General features: G+C 47.1%; 1 protein-coding gene across 1 annotated transcript; it reads right to left on the bottom strand.

The window, feature by feature from the left end:
* Positions 1–3,765: 3,765 nt before the first annotated feature.
* Positions 3,766–11,774, bottom strand: LOC111155495 (vimentin). The gene is made up of 9 exons (XM_022515654.1): positions 11,089–11,774; positions 10,372–10,432; positions 7,399–7,494; positions 7,149–7,310; positions 6,510–6,635; positions 5,929–6,149; positions 5,435–5,478; positions 4,944–5,029; positions 3,766–4,126 (listed from the first exon to the last, which is right to left on the bottom strand). The coding sequence occupies exons 1-9, from the start codon at positions 11,649–11,651 to the stop codon at positions 4,085–4,087; spliced, it is 1,401 nt and encodes a 466-aa protein (XP_022371362.1). The 5' UTR covers positions 11,652–11,774; the 3' UTR covers positions 3,766–4,084.
* Positions 11,775–18,236: the final 6,462 nt, after the last annotated feature.

Raw genomic sequence — 18,236 nt, forward strand, 5'->3', positions numbered from 1 at the left:
ACAAAACCTGACCCTTCTCCATGTTGAATCCAGCTGAAGAGAGCTGAACTGAACTGAAGTGACCTATACAGCTATTTTGCAACATTTGTGAAGTAAAGTGCATCCAACTCCCTGTACACAGCATTGCCTGTTTGTCTTAGTCAGTTAGCTGCTATAACAGAATACCACAGAATGTGCTTCTCACAATTCTAGAGGCTGGGAAGTCCAAGATGAAGGTGACAACAGATCCAGTGTTTGGTGAGAGCCCTTTTCCAGGTTTGTAGAAATCAGCCTCACATACTATCTCATGGAGCAGAAAGCAGAGCAGAGGGAAAGCAAGCTCTCATGTGTATTTTCTTAAGGGCAATAATCCCATCCAGGGCTCTAGTTCCCCAGATTAATTAATTAATTACCTTCCAAAGGCCCCACCCTCTAACACCATCACACTGGGGGTTAGGATTTCAACCTATGAAATGGGGCGGGTGGGGGGGGAATATTTAGTCCATAGCACTGTGCTTCTTCGCTAGGCTGGTGGGCTCTTAACTCAGTAAGGAAGCTGACTTGGTATAGCTGACGCTCAACGTAGTGCTTGATACACAGGGGAAAGTTGAGTTTTTTAAAAGAATATAGCTTTAAAAAAGATATAGCTGTATATAATATATAATATAGCTTTATAAAAGAATATAACTTTATAAAAGAATATAGCTTTATACTGGTCCTGGATTTTGGGAAATCTTCATCTGAGGAAAGACTATTTGGTAGTTCTGTTGGCCCTCCCAACGGCCTTCAGCAGCTGCCTGCTTGCCTCCTATTGGGCCCTAGAAGAAGTACTTGCCTTCCATGATAGCCATTTATAGAAAGTCTCTGGAGGATTTACCTGAAACTGCTCTCATCCTTGAGAGGGGGGTTAAAAAAAGGGGAGAAGTTCAATAGTCACAAATGGCCACAAAGCTTTCAGTAGTATATTAACCATCGGTGACTTTGCAAACTTACACCCTTTTCCAAATCTCTGTCACAGACTTCTTTCAAATACAGACATGAAGAATGTTCTCCAAACGTTTAACCGTGACCCTGTTAGGGGCTGAATTGTGTACCCTCCCCCACAGCCCCATAGTCATACAAATCCTAACCCTTAGTACCTCAGAATGTTACTGTATGTGGAGATAAGGTCTTTCAAGAGGTAATTAAGATGAAATGAGGTCATATGGGTGGTCCTATTTCGGTGTGACTCGTTACGTGTAAGAAGAGTTTAGTTCGAGAGGGGAGCCTCAGAACAAACCAGCCTTGCCAACACCTTGATCTGGGACTTCCAGCCTGAGAACGGTGAGGCAATAACGTTTCAGTTGTTTAAGCCCAGGCTGTGGTGTTTTGTTATGGCCACCGCAAGAGATTGATACAGACCCTTCATTTAGCTGAAGACCGGCAGGTGGGGGAGAAAGCCTTCTTGCAGTCATAGTGTTTGTTTTTCCCTTGCTTTCTTCAGGAAAACAAGAGGAGAAGCTCGTGTCCTCCTACCTCTCCTTCCCTGCCGCCCTTTCTCCCCCAACTATCACCCCTCTGCCTCACAACCTAGAAAGAAAGATTTCGTTGTCCTAGTGCCTTTGTCAGAGGCTGGTCATGGGAAGTGAATCCTCCATCAGGTATGACTAAGTCAAACATTTGTCTCATTCCCAGCTACCTCCTCCATCTGTCCCTACTGTGAGAAAACTGAGCTGGACTCCATTTTCACATTATTTCTCTGGAGTTCACAGTCCCCCTGGTCACTTTTTTCAGCCATCACTTTATGTCATCATTTCCTTCACTCTGCCTCCCGCTTTTTTTTTTTTAAATCTCCTTTAGTCTTGGATTAATGTTATATATAAAAGAACCAAGTGTTAATCTTTGTTTCACCATAGGTGGTGAGAACATAGTTTCTTTTTATTAGTTTTTTCAAAGTGGAAGATAAGGAAAATGCTAGAAGTATAATTAAAGATAAAAATAAAAAAAAAAGACTTAAAAGAGATTTTAAATTCCTATGAGATGAGCCCCTACGAGGCTTTTCAGGAAGGGCTAATTTCTGACAGTCACAGATAAGGGAGGCTGGCTCATCTTTGTCATTTGCGGGGAGGTGATTTTAGAAAAAGCTGTAACGGACTTTGAAGGCTGGGGAGCCCACCAGTCTGAAAGTATAGGGTCAGAACTCCTTGTTATCCTGGTTCCTTTCCTCCTGGAAAAAAACTATAGCTGGATTTTTTTTTTTTTAAGATTTTATTTATTTATTTGAGAGAGATCACAAGTAGGCAGAGAGGCAGGTGCGGGGGGGGGGGGGAGGAAACAGGCTCCCCGCTGAGCAGAGAGCCCAATGCTGGGCTCAATCCCAGGACCCTGGGATCATGACCTGAGCAGAAGGCAGAGGCTTTAACCCACTGAGCCACCCAGGCGCCCCTTGATTTTTTTTTTTTTAAATAATAAAATGTCACATGTTTGAAATAATAATCCTGAGCCAGAGGTGGGGTAGAAATGGCGGAGGAGGCGGGAAAAATAGGGTTGGTGGGGATGGTGCTAGAAATGGCTAACGGAACGAAAACAAAACCAAAAATCAAATAGAAAATGTCTATAGGGCCCCGAGTTTTGGATGTTTGCTGCAGTAATGCTGATTGACCATCTAACACCATCTAACACCCCAGTTGTTCAAATATGGGGGCTGGGGATGGGGGGAGGGCAGGTACTCTCAAGGGCTCTCAGGACAAACACCCTTTCCTGTAAGATTACACTGAGGACAGGATGACCAGATACAATCTGTTGTCCAAACAAGTACAATTATGAGCCTGAAGGGGGCACTATAACCAAGTAATGTTTGAAGAACAAGACCATCTCCAGGCAAACTAGGACTAGTCACGCTAGCTAGCGGTCACTTCCGCAGCCAGTCCTTTCTTTACTCCGGCACTGCCCCCGCCCAACAGGAATGATGAAAATCGCAGCCCAAGTTACTTAGCACTGAGTGTCTGGCACTTAGGTGGGCTTTGCCTTAACTACCTACTACTCCCCTCAGCAACTCAAGAGGCAGAGGCAAGCACCTAAATATGCCAGCAAATGGCTACCACCTCCTTCCGGAGGAGAGGGGATAATAGTTACATAGGAAATTGGGACATCAAGATGTCTGGGGATTTTGCCCAAAGGAGTTTCCCTCAGCACACACACACTACCAACCATTAGGATCTATGGCCTCAGAGCAATATCCTACCCGCCCCCCATCTCAACTCTATCCATCCTCCAGACACCTGAAGCTTTTCCCGACTTTATCACTCATTCTGAGCTCCAAGTTTGCTAACCGTGATGGACCTGTCCCTTCTCTCCATCTTGCTAATGAGACACCACAGCCCTCTACCCTAACCTTGCCCTATGTTTTAACTCCCACAGTGGAGTCTGGCTTACTCTACCTGCTCCAAGTGCATCCAGAAGCTCCCTTTAGCCAAAGTCTCTAATTTTAGAAAGTCTTTTTGTTAGAATTGAAATCACACACAGGTATGGCCCCAGCTGAACTAAAAGACCTACCATCTTTGAACAAGTTCTTTTATTATAGGTCATCTGTTTGTAAACTTCAATAACTTAACTGAAAAGCAAAGTCTTATTTATAATGACCAAAGTTAATAGTGGTATCGCAAGTGAAATAAGTTGAATTTATCCAGTTAACCTAAACTTGGTACCCTCACCAGTAGGACCAAAAAAAAAAAAAAAAATTCACTGACACATATATTCTCATTAAATCTAGAGAACTATTTTGACAGTATCAAGTAACACACCAACAGAGTTTTCCAAAGATTTATTGAAGCAGAAACAAGTTGGTCAGATACTTGTTGGAAAAAAAGCAGTTTTAATGGTATTCAAAAATACTTCTTAAAAAGTATTCTAGCACAAGTTTTCTTGGTAAACTAGATTATGTTGTAAACTTTTCCTAAATCTTTTAAAAGTGTTGGTTCTTAAGAACTAGAGGTTATTCCTATTCCAAATCTATCTTGCGCTCCTGAAAAACTGCAGAAAGGCACTTGAAAGCTGTTTCTTTAAGATACAGATTTCTGTTTTTATTCTTGCTGGTAGTGACCGCTGCACCGATTCTGTGCCATCTTTACTCAAGGTCATCGTGATGCTGAGAAGTTTCATTGATAACCTGGTAACAAAAAAAATCCAATCAAACAGAATGCCTGCTGAAGATTCAATTACCCCATTAAGCGTGACAAAGGAAAATCTTCCTAAGTAGGTGTCACTGAAGGTGAAAATAGGCAGGTTATACTGGTGGTGCAAGGCCAAGGTCACAGCTAGGAGGGACAGGTAAGTGTGTACCATGCTTTTCATCTACACGCGAAAGTAGGATCTTATGGAATGTTAGCGCTTAAAAAAAAAAGGAACATTGAAAACTGAGTATGGAGGACTCTGTAATACTCCCATGCAGCCAAGTTTAAGAGCAATGAAGACAGACTAAAATATATAGCCAAGTACATTTTACATGTATGTGCAAGAGGAGATTCTATGAAGATTACAACAGCTTTCGGCCATTTCTTTCTTGGCATAGAGAAGTAACAAGAAGAGTGATTATCTGGCATGTTCTTGTGCTATGTCAAAGACCTAAGAGTGTTCAGGTGTCCGTCAGCACAGAAGGACGAACGTCCAGGACTAAAACATTCCTGATACTGAGGGAGTCTAGGAAGGAACTTAAAGCTGTGCTTCGATCTAAAATTAAGGAGCACAGAAAAAAACAGAACAAAACTGATTTTGGACAGGAAGATCGCTATCTCACCTTCAAATTCAGGAGCCAAACAGTTGGCTGTGTGCCCTGCCAGGAGAAGAGGCCTATTCTCTTTTGAGGGGTCATGAGTGAAACCGAAACCCAACCAATTAGCCAGGTGTTATCTGAGACAGAGACTTAACGATTCACGAAGCTATCCATGTCTGCCTGACAGGATGCATTTTGACTGAAAGATACCAACCTGTCCATCTCTAGTCTCAACCGTCTTGATCAGAAGTGTCCTTTTTGAGTGAGTATCGACCAGAGGGAGGGAATCCAGATTGGTTTCTGAAGAGAGAACAAAATGCCCAAAATTAGCAAAGGTGAAATTTTAAAAAGACAAGTTAACTGTTTTGCCCAAGGAATTATGATCGTTGTTCACAACCCTAAAGTGCTCCTTGCAAAACATTTCTCAAGACTCAAGACCTGTTTGAAAGCCTGGGCCCTGGTAACCCAGTAGCTTCCTGGATAGACTATTTCAATGTATACTCCAAAGGCTGAAGTCCAATGGAGCTGAAATTTAATTGGGAACACAGATTTTAAGACAGTACGTGGGTCTAAAAATTATGAATGTTTTAGAGGAGTTTATCTTGTATGGCATTTTCAAAAATCATTTAACAGTTCAGGGCTTCATCATAAATGGACTGGTGATGAGCTGCTATAATTTTTCGTAAGAGGAGATCAAATGCTTACCCCTCAGGTTCAGGGAAGAAAAGTTTGGAAGAGGCAGAGCAATCCTGTAAAGGGATAAAGAAAAACAGTAAAATTTTTGGAAAACGAGAACAGTAAAGGAATGAATTTATTCAACTTCTTGTTTTCATCAAATAAGAGAATGTATTCTTGGAGCTCATTAAGGGAGGGATATGCCTCAGAATTATCTATCTAGGACTGGTCTCATTAGCACATTTAAAATCTCTTGAGCGTTTTCTCTGAGTGCTTAAGAGTGGGAAAAGCGTTGCCGCTCCCAGAGTTGTGAGTTCAAATCCCAGCTCCACCATGATTAACGCTGACTAGGACAAGTTACTAAAACTCCCAAACCTAAGATTCCATAGCTATAAAAAGTGGTCAGCATCTACCTTGAAGAAATGTTCTAAAGATGAAGAGGTAACGCACATAGGTAAAGTGAGGGGCGTAATTCCTAACAAAGGGCAGCTCTTAATTCACATGCAGAAGCCCCTGTACCACACCTGCTCTCCTCGCCTTCCAGCAGCTTCCTGTAGGTGGCAATCTCAATGTCGAGAGCCATCTTGACATTCAGCAGGTCCTGGTATTCCCGAAGGTGACGGGCCATTTCTTCCTTCATGTTCTGAATCTCATCCTGCAGGCGGCCAATAGTGTCTTGGTAGTTAGCAGCTTCGACGGCGAAGTTATCCTCCATTTCACGCATCTGGCGTTCCAGAGACTCATTCTGCAGGAGGAAGACAGGCTTTCGACGTTACTTCCCAGGAAACCCCCAGCGATTCCCAGAACCACTTAACGGACCGATTGCGATCCGTTCCCCTAGTGGCAAAGATGGGGAGCACTCCAGTTTCTGGGGAAGGATCCAAGCATCAAGTGTTAGAAGCCAGAGTACAGGTGTCAGCTAAAACCATCACGCCTCAGAGGGCTCTCTGAACCCGTCCTGACAACTCATGTTCTTGGGATTAAAACATAAATTTGTCTTCAACAGAACTTTTGTTCACAAAGCACCATTAGCTCGGGTCATGTGAATGATGCAAACGGGTTACGTCCCCCACCCCCGCCCCCTTCAGTGGGGTCTGATACTCACAGTCCCTTTGAGGGCATCCACTTCGCAGGTGAGGGACTGCACTTGTCTCCTGTACTCATTTGACTCCTGCTTCGCCTGGCGCAGGGCATCATTGTTCCGGTTAGCAGCCTCAGAGAGGTCGGCAAACTGTGAGAAAGAGAGGACAAATTGTGGACCACCCCTGTGACTTGGTCACCGATCCTCTAACATTCTCCACTGCCTGGAAAAATGGGAAAACTTCCAGATGGCAAGCAAACCAACAAATAGCACATAATCTAAACCAAATTTTGTATTTTTAAGTTCAAATCTCCACGTCTCCCAGACTATGTCTACATTTCTGGTCTAACAGCAAAGGGAGAGCGGCGGAATGCGGATGTTGATATTTTTTGAGTAGAAATTTGATGTGTTACCCTCATTCAAGAAGGCTGAGGGTCACAGGCGTGGTGTTGATGGAATTCCTCTGAACTAGGGTTCAGAAGGGATTGGAAAGAAGGTGTGATAGGGAGGCTGCAGCAACAGCAGCCTTGAACACCAAGTTTAAGATGTTCAAGCCAACTTTCTGACTAGAGCTACGGGTATGCAGGGATCACAAGCAGGTACAAAGTGTTTCCAGAACAAAATGCTCTTCTTTTGTTCCAGTCACACGGACTGCTTTCGTACCTTGGACTTGTACCATTCCTCAGCCTCCTGAAGGTTCTTTGCAGCCACGCTTTCATACTGCTGGCGGACGTCTCGCAGGGCAGCCGTGAGGTCAGGCTTGGAAACATCCATATCGATCTGGACATGCTGGTCCTGAATCTGGGCCTGCAGCTCCTGGATTTCCTGCAGAAAAGGACAGACAGAAGGTCGGCCATGCCCAAGATGGAGGCAACTTCACCCACATTCATCCACAAAACGTGGCTTCACTTGCCTCCTCATGGAGTTTCTTCAAAAAGGCAATCTCTTCCTGCAAGGATTCCACTTTGCGCTCAAGGTCAAGTCGTGCCAAAGAAGCATTGTCAACATCCTGGTTTGAAAAGAGAGAAGAGCAGATGGGAGGATGCCGAAGTCAACGCCTTATCTCATTTATTCATTTTAAATGAACCTTACGAGCCTAGGCTCTTCACTGGGAAAAGGCTGTTGACAACTTTTATGACAGTTCAATTAAGTCTATGAATCACCCAGTATGATAATATACTTTCTTCTTTTCATTAATAAATTTGAATTGTAACCCACTGTATTGTATTCAGGTGGCTAATAAGCAATTTAAATATAAATAAAGGTTAAACTGCAATCAGTCATCACTGCATCTCTGTTACATTAGTCAAGTTTTTCATTATTTTTTGAATTTCAATTCCAGTAAAACAAAGTGTTGTATTCGTTTCGGGCGTATGATATAGTGATTCAGCAACACTGTCCATTACTCAGTGCCCATCACAGTGAATGTGTTCTTAATCCCCGTCTCCTATTTCACCTATCCCCCACCCACCTCCCCTCTGGTGACCCTCAGTTTGTTCTCTGTGGCTAAGACTCTGTTTTTTGGGTTGTCTTTTTCTTTGTGCATGTTTAAATTCCACATGAGTGAAATCATAAGGTATTTGTCTTGCCCTGACTGATTTTTTTTTAAACTAGAAAAATCAGTGTCACCATTTTTAAGGTATCTTTTAGAAATGTCATGAAATAACATGACATAATAGGGTTGACCAGATTTCATTTTGTGTATACTCAAGTACACGTAAAATAGAAGTTTGTTTGCTTCAAAAGTTTCAGTGTGTATTTGAGCTGTTTTGTATCTGAGCTGGGTGTGGAGCCGTTATCTTTAGAGTGCAAAGCTAGTACGTAGTTATCTAGCAAGGCTAGATTTATACTCTTAATTCAAGACGTATGCTGGCAAAGAGGCAGTTCAGGCACACAAGGAAAAGAAATACCATTCTGTACTGTATTTTCTTTGCTTCCGAATCTGGTAGATTTTCTCTTAAACTCCCATCTCACCCTGCAAGGGTGTGTCCCTCCTTTTCACTTAACATTCTGTAAATTCAGTTCCTTAGTCTCAGAATGACTGGTCAAAATGCATGTAATGAAACTATATGCAGAATTCTCGCTGCTCTGGCACTCCTCTGTTTCCATCACTTGCAAACTGCCATGTCCCAGAGATTTTATTTCCCTTCAAGGAAATGTTGTAAGAATTTTTATACTTCTGGGGCGCCTGGGCGGCTCAGTGGGTTAAGCCGCTGCCTTCGGCTCAGGTCATGATCTCAGAGTCCTGGGATCGAGCCCCGCATCGGGCTCTCTGCTCAGCAGGGAGCCTGCTTCCTCCTCTCTCTCTGCCTGCCTCTCTGCCTGCTTGTGATCTCTCTCTGTCAAATAAATAAATAAAATCTTTAAAAAAAAAAAAAAGAATTTTTATACTTCTTATTTTGTAAGCATTTGTATGTGGAGTGGAGTATAGTTTATAGCACTTAAGTCTTAAATGTTGAGAGACCTCTCTCACCTTCATGGGAACATGAATAAATGAGTGATAACAGTATTAAAAAAAAAAAAAACTGGCTTGGGAAAAATTCATTTTTGCTTATTAAGCCCTAAAAAAAGGGACACAGAAGGTAATTTACTAACCTCTACAAAAAAGTTTTTCATGTGACATTTCTACTTCCTTGTAAGAATATGAGGGATTTTACCTAATGCCTAAAGGGGAGATAATTCATACTCAGTCGTTTCATATTAACTCACTATTCTGCAAAAAAACATTAGATACGATGATCATAAATGCTCAGTTACTAAAATGGGCCCACACTGCAGTGCTTAATTTGGTAAATGTATTTCTGCTTCAAAATGTTATTCTAGACTATTCATCTGAGAGCTTAGATAGCCATCCCAGTAAGTGTCCAGGACTAGCAGCTCTTCCTGCTTTTGAATTCCAATTCAAACTAAAAATCCTTGAAGTCTATCTAACTTTGGAGCAAAAACTCCTTTACTTAAAAATCCATTCTCCGGCCTTAGGTTCGTTCTTCATTTAAGGAGAAAGTGTTAAAGAATAAAGAAACCAAATAAAGAAAGGCCTTTCAAAATGTGAAGTATGACTGTAGCTTTAAGAACTTTTCCCATCACATACTTCACAAGTCTGGGCCAGATATTAGATAACGGATGTTAGCAAATACTTGTGTCCAATTAGAGCTGAGCTTACATCATTACATATTCAATAAGAATGTAGCCTGTTGCAAAGCTTCTCTGGGAACACAAAGACTCCTATTATTTCTGTCCAAAGCCACCACACTTGCCAGAATGTCTGTATCTACATTCCATAGCGAAGCCGTAGAAACCATTAATACCTTTCAGCCTAGGGGACAGATGGCTCCTTTTCACCCTTATTAGATCACAAATAGTTCTGCCTAGTGATACTTCCATATAACTTTAATGCCACAATGGAACTTGCAGAAAAGAAAAAAAAGAAAAAAAAAAAAAAACCTTGCTGGCTTAAGTCCAGTTGAACTAAGTTTCTTATCCTCCAATACGTTTACATTTCAAACTACAGGGCATCACTGTGCTTTTCCTGGCCTTGTAAAAGTTAGCCAACTTGACTTTAGCAAGCTTTTATCTGTATCAAACTGTAACTGTTCAGGGTAAGAATGTCAGTATGTTGCAGAAACAAAACGGAAAAAAGTATTTCTTTGGAAAAACATCTCGAAACGAAGTAATGAGTTGAAGACTTCCAGTCCTACGGAACGGCTTCGCTCATTCAAGGGTTTCCATTGGGAGAAGCTCGAATCTGTGCTCTTTCTGCCACTAGGGGGCTTTGCCCACGGACGGGAAGTTTTGCGCTATCTAGACGTGGGGTAAGTAACTTTGCGAGCTGCTCGGGGCTGATCGGGTGGGGTCCCGTGGCTACACGCGGGAACAGAATACAAACCTGTCTGAAAGACTGCAGGGTGCTCTCGGCTTCCTCTCTCTGCAGCATCTCCTCTTGCAACCTGAAACAGTCGCACGTTAATCAAAAAGGAACTGGGAAACCGCCAGGGGCGGGGGCGGCCACACCCAACCACCACGTCGCTGTGCCTCCAGACTGGAGCTGCTGCGCCACCTCTGCGGACAGCCCACGACTGCGGCTTTTAGAGCGGCTGCGCTCCGCAAGTTTTGGCGGGGCCTCGGCGGCAACGTGCAGAAGCAATCACGGTCGCCACCCTAACCTGTTACGCGAACGCCGCCACCCCGCCCCCGAGGAACCTCTGCAATCCCTTTGTCTCGCTTCCGCCACATCCCTCCTCTCTTCCCTCCTCCCCGCCCCATGATGGCAGCCTGCCAGAAGGGGCCAGAAAACTTTCTAAAAGTTTGGGGGAAATGGCGCTCATCGCTTACAAAGGCCTTCGGCTGCGCACGGACTGGTAGTTTTAAGAAATCTGTAACCTGAAGCGGGGTGTTCTTGGGCAACCAGTGGGGGTGCAGGGGAAATGCTAACTGCAAGGTCTGGGTTCAGGGCGGGGCTGCGCCGCCGCAGCCACAGCCCCGCTCACCCGCTGTCCCCCGTCCGCCACCGCCCCAGCCACATCCCCAAGGGCGTGGCAGCTTCTCGCGGGGACCCTGTTCCCCTCTCCCTCCCTCCCGCAGCTCCGCGAGGACGCCGACTTACTTCTCCCGGAGCCGCATGATGTCCTCGGCCAGGTTGTCGCGCTCCACTTCGACGCGGGCCTTGTCGTTGGTGAGCTGGTCCACCTGCCGACGCAGCTCCCGCATCTCCTCCTCGTAGAGGTCCCCCAGGCGCGATTTGCCCTGGCCCTTGAGCTGCTCGAGCTCGGCCAGCAGGATCTTGTTCTGCTGCTCCAGGAAGCGCACCTTGTCGATGTAGTTGGCGAAGCGGTCATTCAGCTCCTGCAGCTCCACTTTCTCGTTGGTGCGGGTGTTCTTGAACTCGGTGTTGATGGCGTCCGCCAGCGAGAAGTCCACCGAGTCCTGCAGCAGGCGCACGCCGGGCACACTGCTCCGCAGGCGCACCGCGGAGGAGCGCGTGACATACGCGCCGCCCGGGGACGAGGTGTAGAGGCTGCGGCTGGTGCTGGGGCGCAGTGCGCTGCCCAGGCTGTAGGTGCGGGTGGACGTGGTCACGTAGCTGCGCGTGGAGTTCGGCCGGCTCCCGGTGCCGGGGCCGCCGAACATCCTGCGGTAGGAGGACGAGGACACAGACCTGGTGGACATGGCTGCAAAGGGTGGCGGTGGGCTGGGCGGCGGCGGCGGCACGGACAGGCGAGCTAGGGCGCGGTGGGTGTGGGCGATTAGAGCGCTACTGCGTCTCAGGCGCGGGCGATCCGGGAGCGAGAATGGCAGAGGACCGGGCCCCTCCGGGGGCGCAGTTTTTATAACCCATTAGGAAAGAGGGTCCCCTCCCACTGCCATCCCAGCCGCACACCGCGCCAGCCAATGGGGACGGGACGAGGAGAGGGGAGGGTGGGTGGGGGTTGGGGCGGGGGCGCCCTCGAGCCTTCCTCCCCGCCCTTCTGCAAGCCCGGCACTGGGCACCGTCCCGTTACTTTTTGGTTGGGCTGGGACTTTCGGGGGCTTTCCTGACGAGGGCCTGAGCTCTTCTCCCCACTGGGCGCTAAAAAAGGCGGGGTCGCGCGGTGGTGGGGGACCCTGCACGGAGCTGGACCAGAGGGGTCGCGGGCACCGCGCCATAGAGTTCTGGGAGGAGGCTGACTGGTGGGAGGGGCGCTCGGCTGCAGGGCTGCGGTCGGCTAGGGGCGTGTGGGTGGGGAGACCCGCGGGCAAGAAGCAGGAAGCGGGGGGGGGGGGGAGTCAGGGATCCAGAGGGTCGGAAGACGCGGAGAAAGAAACAAAGAGTGCCGGAGATTGGAGCGCGAGGTGGGGGCGTGCACCGCCCAGGACGCAGAGCTGGGGCCCCGCGCAGCCTGGCGCACCGCCCACTTTGGCCCACGAATCTTTTCAACCTCTCGTTTTGGGGGTTCCCGTTCAAGCACCTAACGGGCTCTGTCTGGGTTTGGACGGCGCAAACTTCGAGGTGGCGGCGGGGAAAGCCCAGGGGAGAGGGGTGGGGTCACTGAGTCACTGGCAGTGAGTCACTGAGCCCTGCTGTCCTCCGGGGTTGAGGGCTCCTAGCGGTTCGGGAACCGCTAGACGAGATGGACTCGAGTCTCCTCGGGCCGCGCGCACACTGTTCTGAGTTTTACATAACTTCGAGTCGGGCCTCCGCTTTCTTCTGTGCGGTTCGTCTGCGGGGATACTGGAGCACCCCTACGTTCTTAAGGACTCTCCAAAACCTGGTTTTGTTCCAAATGTGAGGACTTTCCCATCAGCAAGACATTTCTGCAGACCCCGGAGAGCTGCCAAACACGGGTCTCCAGCATCACGAACGCACTCGGGGAGGGGTTTTCTTTTCAAAGTTCCCTCCCACCCTTCCCTCTGGGCTCCTCTCAGTGCCCCCCCCCGCCCCCATGAAACCACACCCGACTTTCAACAAGATCTGAAAAGTTCGGGTGAAAGAGGAAACCCAGCGTCCATAGTTTCAAAATCAAAAAGAGAGATCACTGGTTTTTTTGCTATAGTGGAAGTCATTAAAGGTAGAATCTATGCCAATTATAGAATTAATTAGGTGTTGCTTTAAAGCCCAGATTTGATGAATGAAAGGCAATTATATAACGCAAGTGACAGAATGTTTGGGGAAAATAGATTTATGTGTTCATTTTGGTTCAGCAAGGCACAGTGCGGGATTCTGTTGATTTGTCTGGGAAATGTCATAGGTCCTTTTGGCCTCTTTTCCAGAAAAATTCGTGCAATTGGCCTTCCAGTGAGGGAGATAAACTGTCCGCAGAAACAATAGAAACTTCTGGTCTCGGACATCAGGCAGTACTCAGATTCCATCACCAAAACCCATGTAGGGTAAATCACTCAAATCAAGGGCTGTTGCAACATTGGTAAATACAGAAGAGAGAGTTTACCCCCAAAGGGGAGATGAAGGGAGGAAAGGCAAGCCAGCCCTACTGGGATTAAGGAGTAATTTAAAAATTCTGGGTATTTTTGTTTGTTTGTGTATTTAGAAGATCTAGTACCGGATGGATTAACTTCAAAACTAGAGTGAATAGTTACAAGAAAAAAGGTAAAAATCCTTCCCTGTTTTTGTTTTTGTTTTGTTTTCGAGTGGGGGGTGTGGGGTTTGTACTGGACCTTACCTGGCATTTAAGAAAAATAGTGTAGAACCAAATGAAGGGTTTATCCTAGCCTCTTGGTACAAGCCTTGTCTAGGCAATATTTTGTTTACCTCATTTCAGATATTTCTGGCAAATGGCACTGGCAAAGTCAAGCTGTAGGACCTCTGAGACACAGCTCCCCTACTGTGCATTTCCTTTCTTCTCTTCTGTGCTGGGGGGACCTTGGGGCACTCCCCAGGAACATGCCTGGGGCTCAGTGCCCTGGTAGACTAGCTTGTCCTCCTCATTGCCATCTTGCTCCCTTAGAACTCTTTATTCAAACCATTGCTCGGCAAATCGCCACCATTGTGAGTGTGCCTGGAATTTTTAGGATGAGGGGGGAAAAAAGCCATCTCCCCATGGGGAGGGAGGGAGAGAGGATGGACCCTACTTCCTCCCAAAATGCTGATCCCAGAGCAATGAGGTGGTGCTGTCAGGGGATGCTTGCTGACTAACTCACCACGGAAAATGAGGGCAAGGCTCTGGTGTGGTGTGGCAGGGTGCCCTGTTGGTGACCACAGCAAATTCCTAGGGCCTGGTGACTTCCTCATCCTCTCAGGGGTATCCCTCCTTTCTAACCTGACTGCAATCTGAATTGTCAGGCGGGGCTGTGGGTCATTTGCTGTCTTAGCTCAGGTGCTGTAGCAAAATACCATGGACCATGTGGGCTACCCAACAGACAGTTCTAGAGGCAGGAAGTCCAAGATCAAGGTGCTGGCAGATTCAGTGTCTGATAAAGACCTGCTTTCTGGCGTGCAGACAGTCCCCTTCTTGCCGTGTTCTCAGATGGGGGAGACAGAGCTAACTGAAATCTCTTCCTTTTCTTGTAAGTACACTGAGTTCTCCTAATGGGGTCTCCACTGTCAACACCTCATCTAGACCTAACTACCCCCAAAGGCTCCATCTCCATATACGGAAGTGTTGGAGACTAGGGTTCCAAGATACCCTCTGGGAGGGTAGGGTGGGACACAAACTTTCCATGCGTAGCACTCGCCATACAGCGCCCGCATGCGCACGTACACACACGTACAGAGTATCCAGGGTGCCCTTCCTATTAGAAATGGCCATAGCTAGCAGTGGCCTATACAGCATAGAAAACTGGAGGTTACAAAAATACTCTTACCTCCTCTGTGTAGAAGGCATGATATTTCGGACAGAATTAACTTCATTCAGAGACACAGGTGCGTAGCATGGGGCTCAGCCAATGGGCGGCCAGTCACCAGCGTGGGAAATCACAATGACTGCACTAATGTCCTTGAGTGGGATTCTTAATCCTGCCCTATCTGTGCCCCCACGTTCTTGGTGACCTTTGAGAGTCGAGAGTATGGAGACCTTGCTCTCTCGGTTTTCCTGAGTACCCTGAAAACCTAGCTTGCAGGTGTGTTTAAATGCTGGGCCAGAAAGCCGTTTCAGACACTGCACTGTGCGGGGTGTGTCTCCGTAAGGACATGGTGACCCAACTTGTAGGCCAGCCCTGAACACGACCGCATCTAAAGTCCTAATGGGGATTTGGGAATTTGCAAGCTGTGGTGATGTCAGTTGAATGGGGTGATTTGAACTGACGGAGCGGCCAGCCATGTGCAGAGGAGCTTAGCGGCGGGTGGGGGCTTTAGGAAGGCTGGTTGGCAGGAGGCCACACCGGGGGACAGCTTCTAGCAGGACGGCCTGGATGGGATGAGAGAAAGGAGAAGGTGGATAAAGTGAGATGCGAGAGGCAGGAAAATACCTGGAAGACGTGGTCATTAAAAAAAATAATCAGGGGCACCTGGGTGGCTCAGTGGGTTAAGCCTCTGCCTTTGGCTCAGGTCATGATTCCAGGGTCTTGGGATGGAGCCCCGCATTGGGCTCTCTGCTCAGCAGGGAGCCTGCTTCCTCCTCTCTCTCTGCCTGCCGCGCTGCCTACTGTGATCTCTGTCAAATAAATAAATTTTTAAAAATCTTAAAAAAAAATCATCACTCATATCACCAGTACTTTCATTTTGGTGTCTCCTGGATGACAAGGGAGTTCGCATGCGTGTTACTAAAAATCCTCATGGCCTCTTGCAAGGGGCATTCGATCGTCCATTTTACAGCCAAGGGATCTGAGACGTGGGCTCACAATTTGCTCAGGGTCTCGTGACTAGGAGGGGAGGGAGGACGGGGGCAAGATTTTCAGTGGAGGCCTTTCTGACTCCAAAGGCACTTTTCTTTTCCCTTTGCCTTCCTCGATGATGAAATTTTGCTCCCTGTCAGCCAACCATTCACAGATATTATTTAGGACCTACTGTGTTCCAGGAGCTGGAGAGGCTGGTTCATTATCAGATTATGTTGTGAAGGAGCAAACGCTGAATGGAGTTTGGCAGATGCCTAGGCTACCATTTTTATGTTATTCAGAGAACATAACAGTGATTCATAGTAGAGATGAAGTTTTTTGTGTTTTTGTTTTTTTAAGATTTTATTTACTTGAGAGAGAGAGAGAGAGAGAGAGAACACGCGCACACTCGTACGGGGAGGGGCAGAGGGAAAGAGAGAAGCAGGCTACTGGCTGACCAGGGAGCCCTACTTGGGGCTCTCCATCCTGGGACCCCAGGATCATGACCTGAGCTGAAGTCAGACACTTAACACGCTGAGCCACCCTGGTGCCGGGGGTTTGGTTTTCACTTGCTTCCTAAATTATACCTGGGAGAGTTAAACATTTTCACCTAGATTTTTTTCCATCTCTTCAGAGACATCGTCTCTAAAATTGGACGTAGCTCATCTCACCCCCTAAAACCCACCAACCCCAGCGGCTTCCACTCCCGACCTCCATGTCTGTTCAGGGCAACCAGCACACTACCAAGATGAAAAACCTTCATCCCCATGGCCACTCCTTCCTCTTTGGTCACTCAGACCCAGGAGCCATCCTGGCTCATTGTCTCCTGCGTCCACTCCTCGGTTTCGTTGCTGTCACTCATCCAAGCCATTTGGTCCCTCAGCCTTGCAACCCTGGAATTCCCTTCTTCCAGGATCTCCTTTCCTCCACCAGCATGTCTTTGAGCCGCAACCTCTTTTTCTTAATGACTACATTCTTTTTTTTCTTAAGATTTTTTTTTTAAGATTCATTTATTTATTTATTTGACACACAGAGAGAGAGATCACAAGTAGGCAGAGAGGCAGGCGGTGGGGGGGGGGGGGGGGGGGGAGAAGCAGGCTCCCCGCCAAGAAGAGAAGCCGTCGAGGGGCTCGATCCTAGGATCCTGAGATCATGACCTGAGCCCAAGGCAGAGGCTTGAACCCACTGAGCCACCCAGGCGCCCCTAATGACTACGTTCTTAACACTCCCCAGAGATCCAAAGTGAATCACTCCTTCCTTCATCAGGAAATAAGCTCCATAAGAACAAAAAGAATGTGGGGTCCATGAGGGCAGGGATTTTTTTTCTCTTTTATTCACTATCTTATCGTCTCACGCCTAGAGAAGTCTGGCACATTCGTTGAATGTTGGATTGATGCATGAGTCATTCATAGAAGAAAGGAAAGAAGGGAGGGAGGAGGCTAATATTTCTAGTGCTATTATGTTCAAGCCTTATGCCAGGCACTTTGCATGTGACGGCATTTAATCTCCTCAGAACATAATGATCCACAAATTCACTGACTCAGAATATTGAATAGTGACCATGGGCCAGGCTCTCGGCTAGATGCTGGGGGGAGAGGGAGAAGTGAACAAGGCTCGCGTACTTGGAATGTTGACTTGAGCTGTGCGTGTGCAAACGGGATGCAGAGAGACAATACTCAGGTAAAGGAACAAGCAAAGAAATTACAATTTGTAATAAAGATGGTGAAGGAAACAGAAGTTTTTGCTGCAAAGGAGGTTAAGGCTCAGACATTCAGCTGTGACCTTTGAAGGCCAGGCCGAGCGTGCCCACCCATCCTTCCCGCTGCCCCTCACCAGGCCACAGTTGCAGAAGGACCCTGAGGTTCTCTCTGTTGGGCGAATATACCGCACTTTTCCGTATTTCCCATTTCCTCATATTCTGTTCAGCAGATGGGTGTCCTCATTTTCTGTACCTCCTGCAACGCATTTTAGTTTAGGTAAGTTAGAAAGTGTTCATGCCTCCAGGGAACTCCCAGCCTTGTAGAGGGACCAGGAACCACAGAAAGAACTGTACTGCATAGTGGACTGTGGTGAGTACTCTCACGGAGGTATGAATGAAATACTAACACGTTTAGATAGAAAAATGATCCATAGCCACTTGGGGCAGACCGGAAAATATATTTAGAAAAGGTGGTATTCAAAGAATGGCTACACTTTTTATGGCTTTTTGTGGTAGAGAAAGAAGGTTCAAAACTGATGAAAGAGTCTGAGCAAAAATCACCTAGATGGCAGGGTTCTGGGGGAAGGGGGAGCATTTAGGGGAGAGCAGGGATCCCAGTATGGCTGGACTGTAGAGGAGTGGTGCGGGGTGGGGAAGGGAATCGGATGCTAATATGGGACCATGTGTTGGAGGATGAAATGCCAAAGAGAGGAGTTTATCATTAATGCGGTGGGCAGTGGGAATTCACTGCCATTTGTGGCTTGCTTTAGAAAGACTGTTCTAGAATATTTGTGGGGGGTGAATTGAGG

Source organism: Enhydra lutris, unplaced genomic scaffold, assembly GCF_002288905.1.
Source record: "Enhydra lutris kenyoni isolate GAN:26980312 unplaced genomic scaffold, ASM228890v2 scaffoldscaffold42, whole genome shotgun sequence".
NCBI classification, from domain to species: domain Eukaryota; kingdom Metazoa; phylum Chordata; class Mammalia; order Carnivora; family Mustelidae; genus Enhydra; species Enhydra lutris.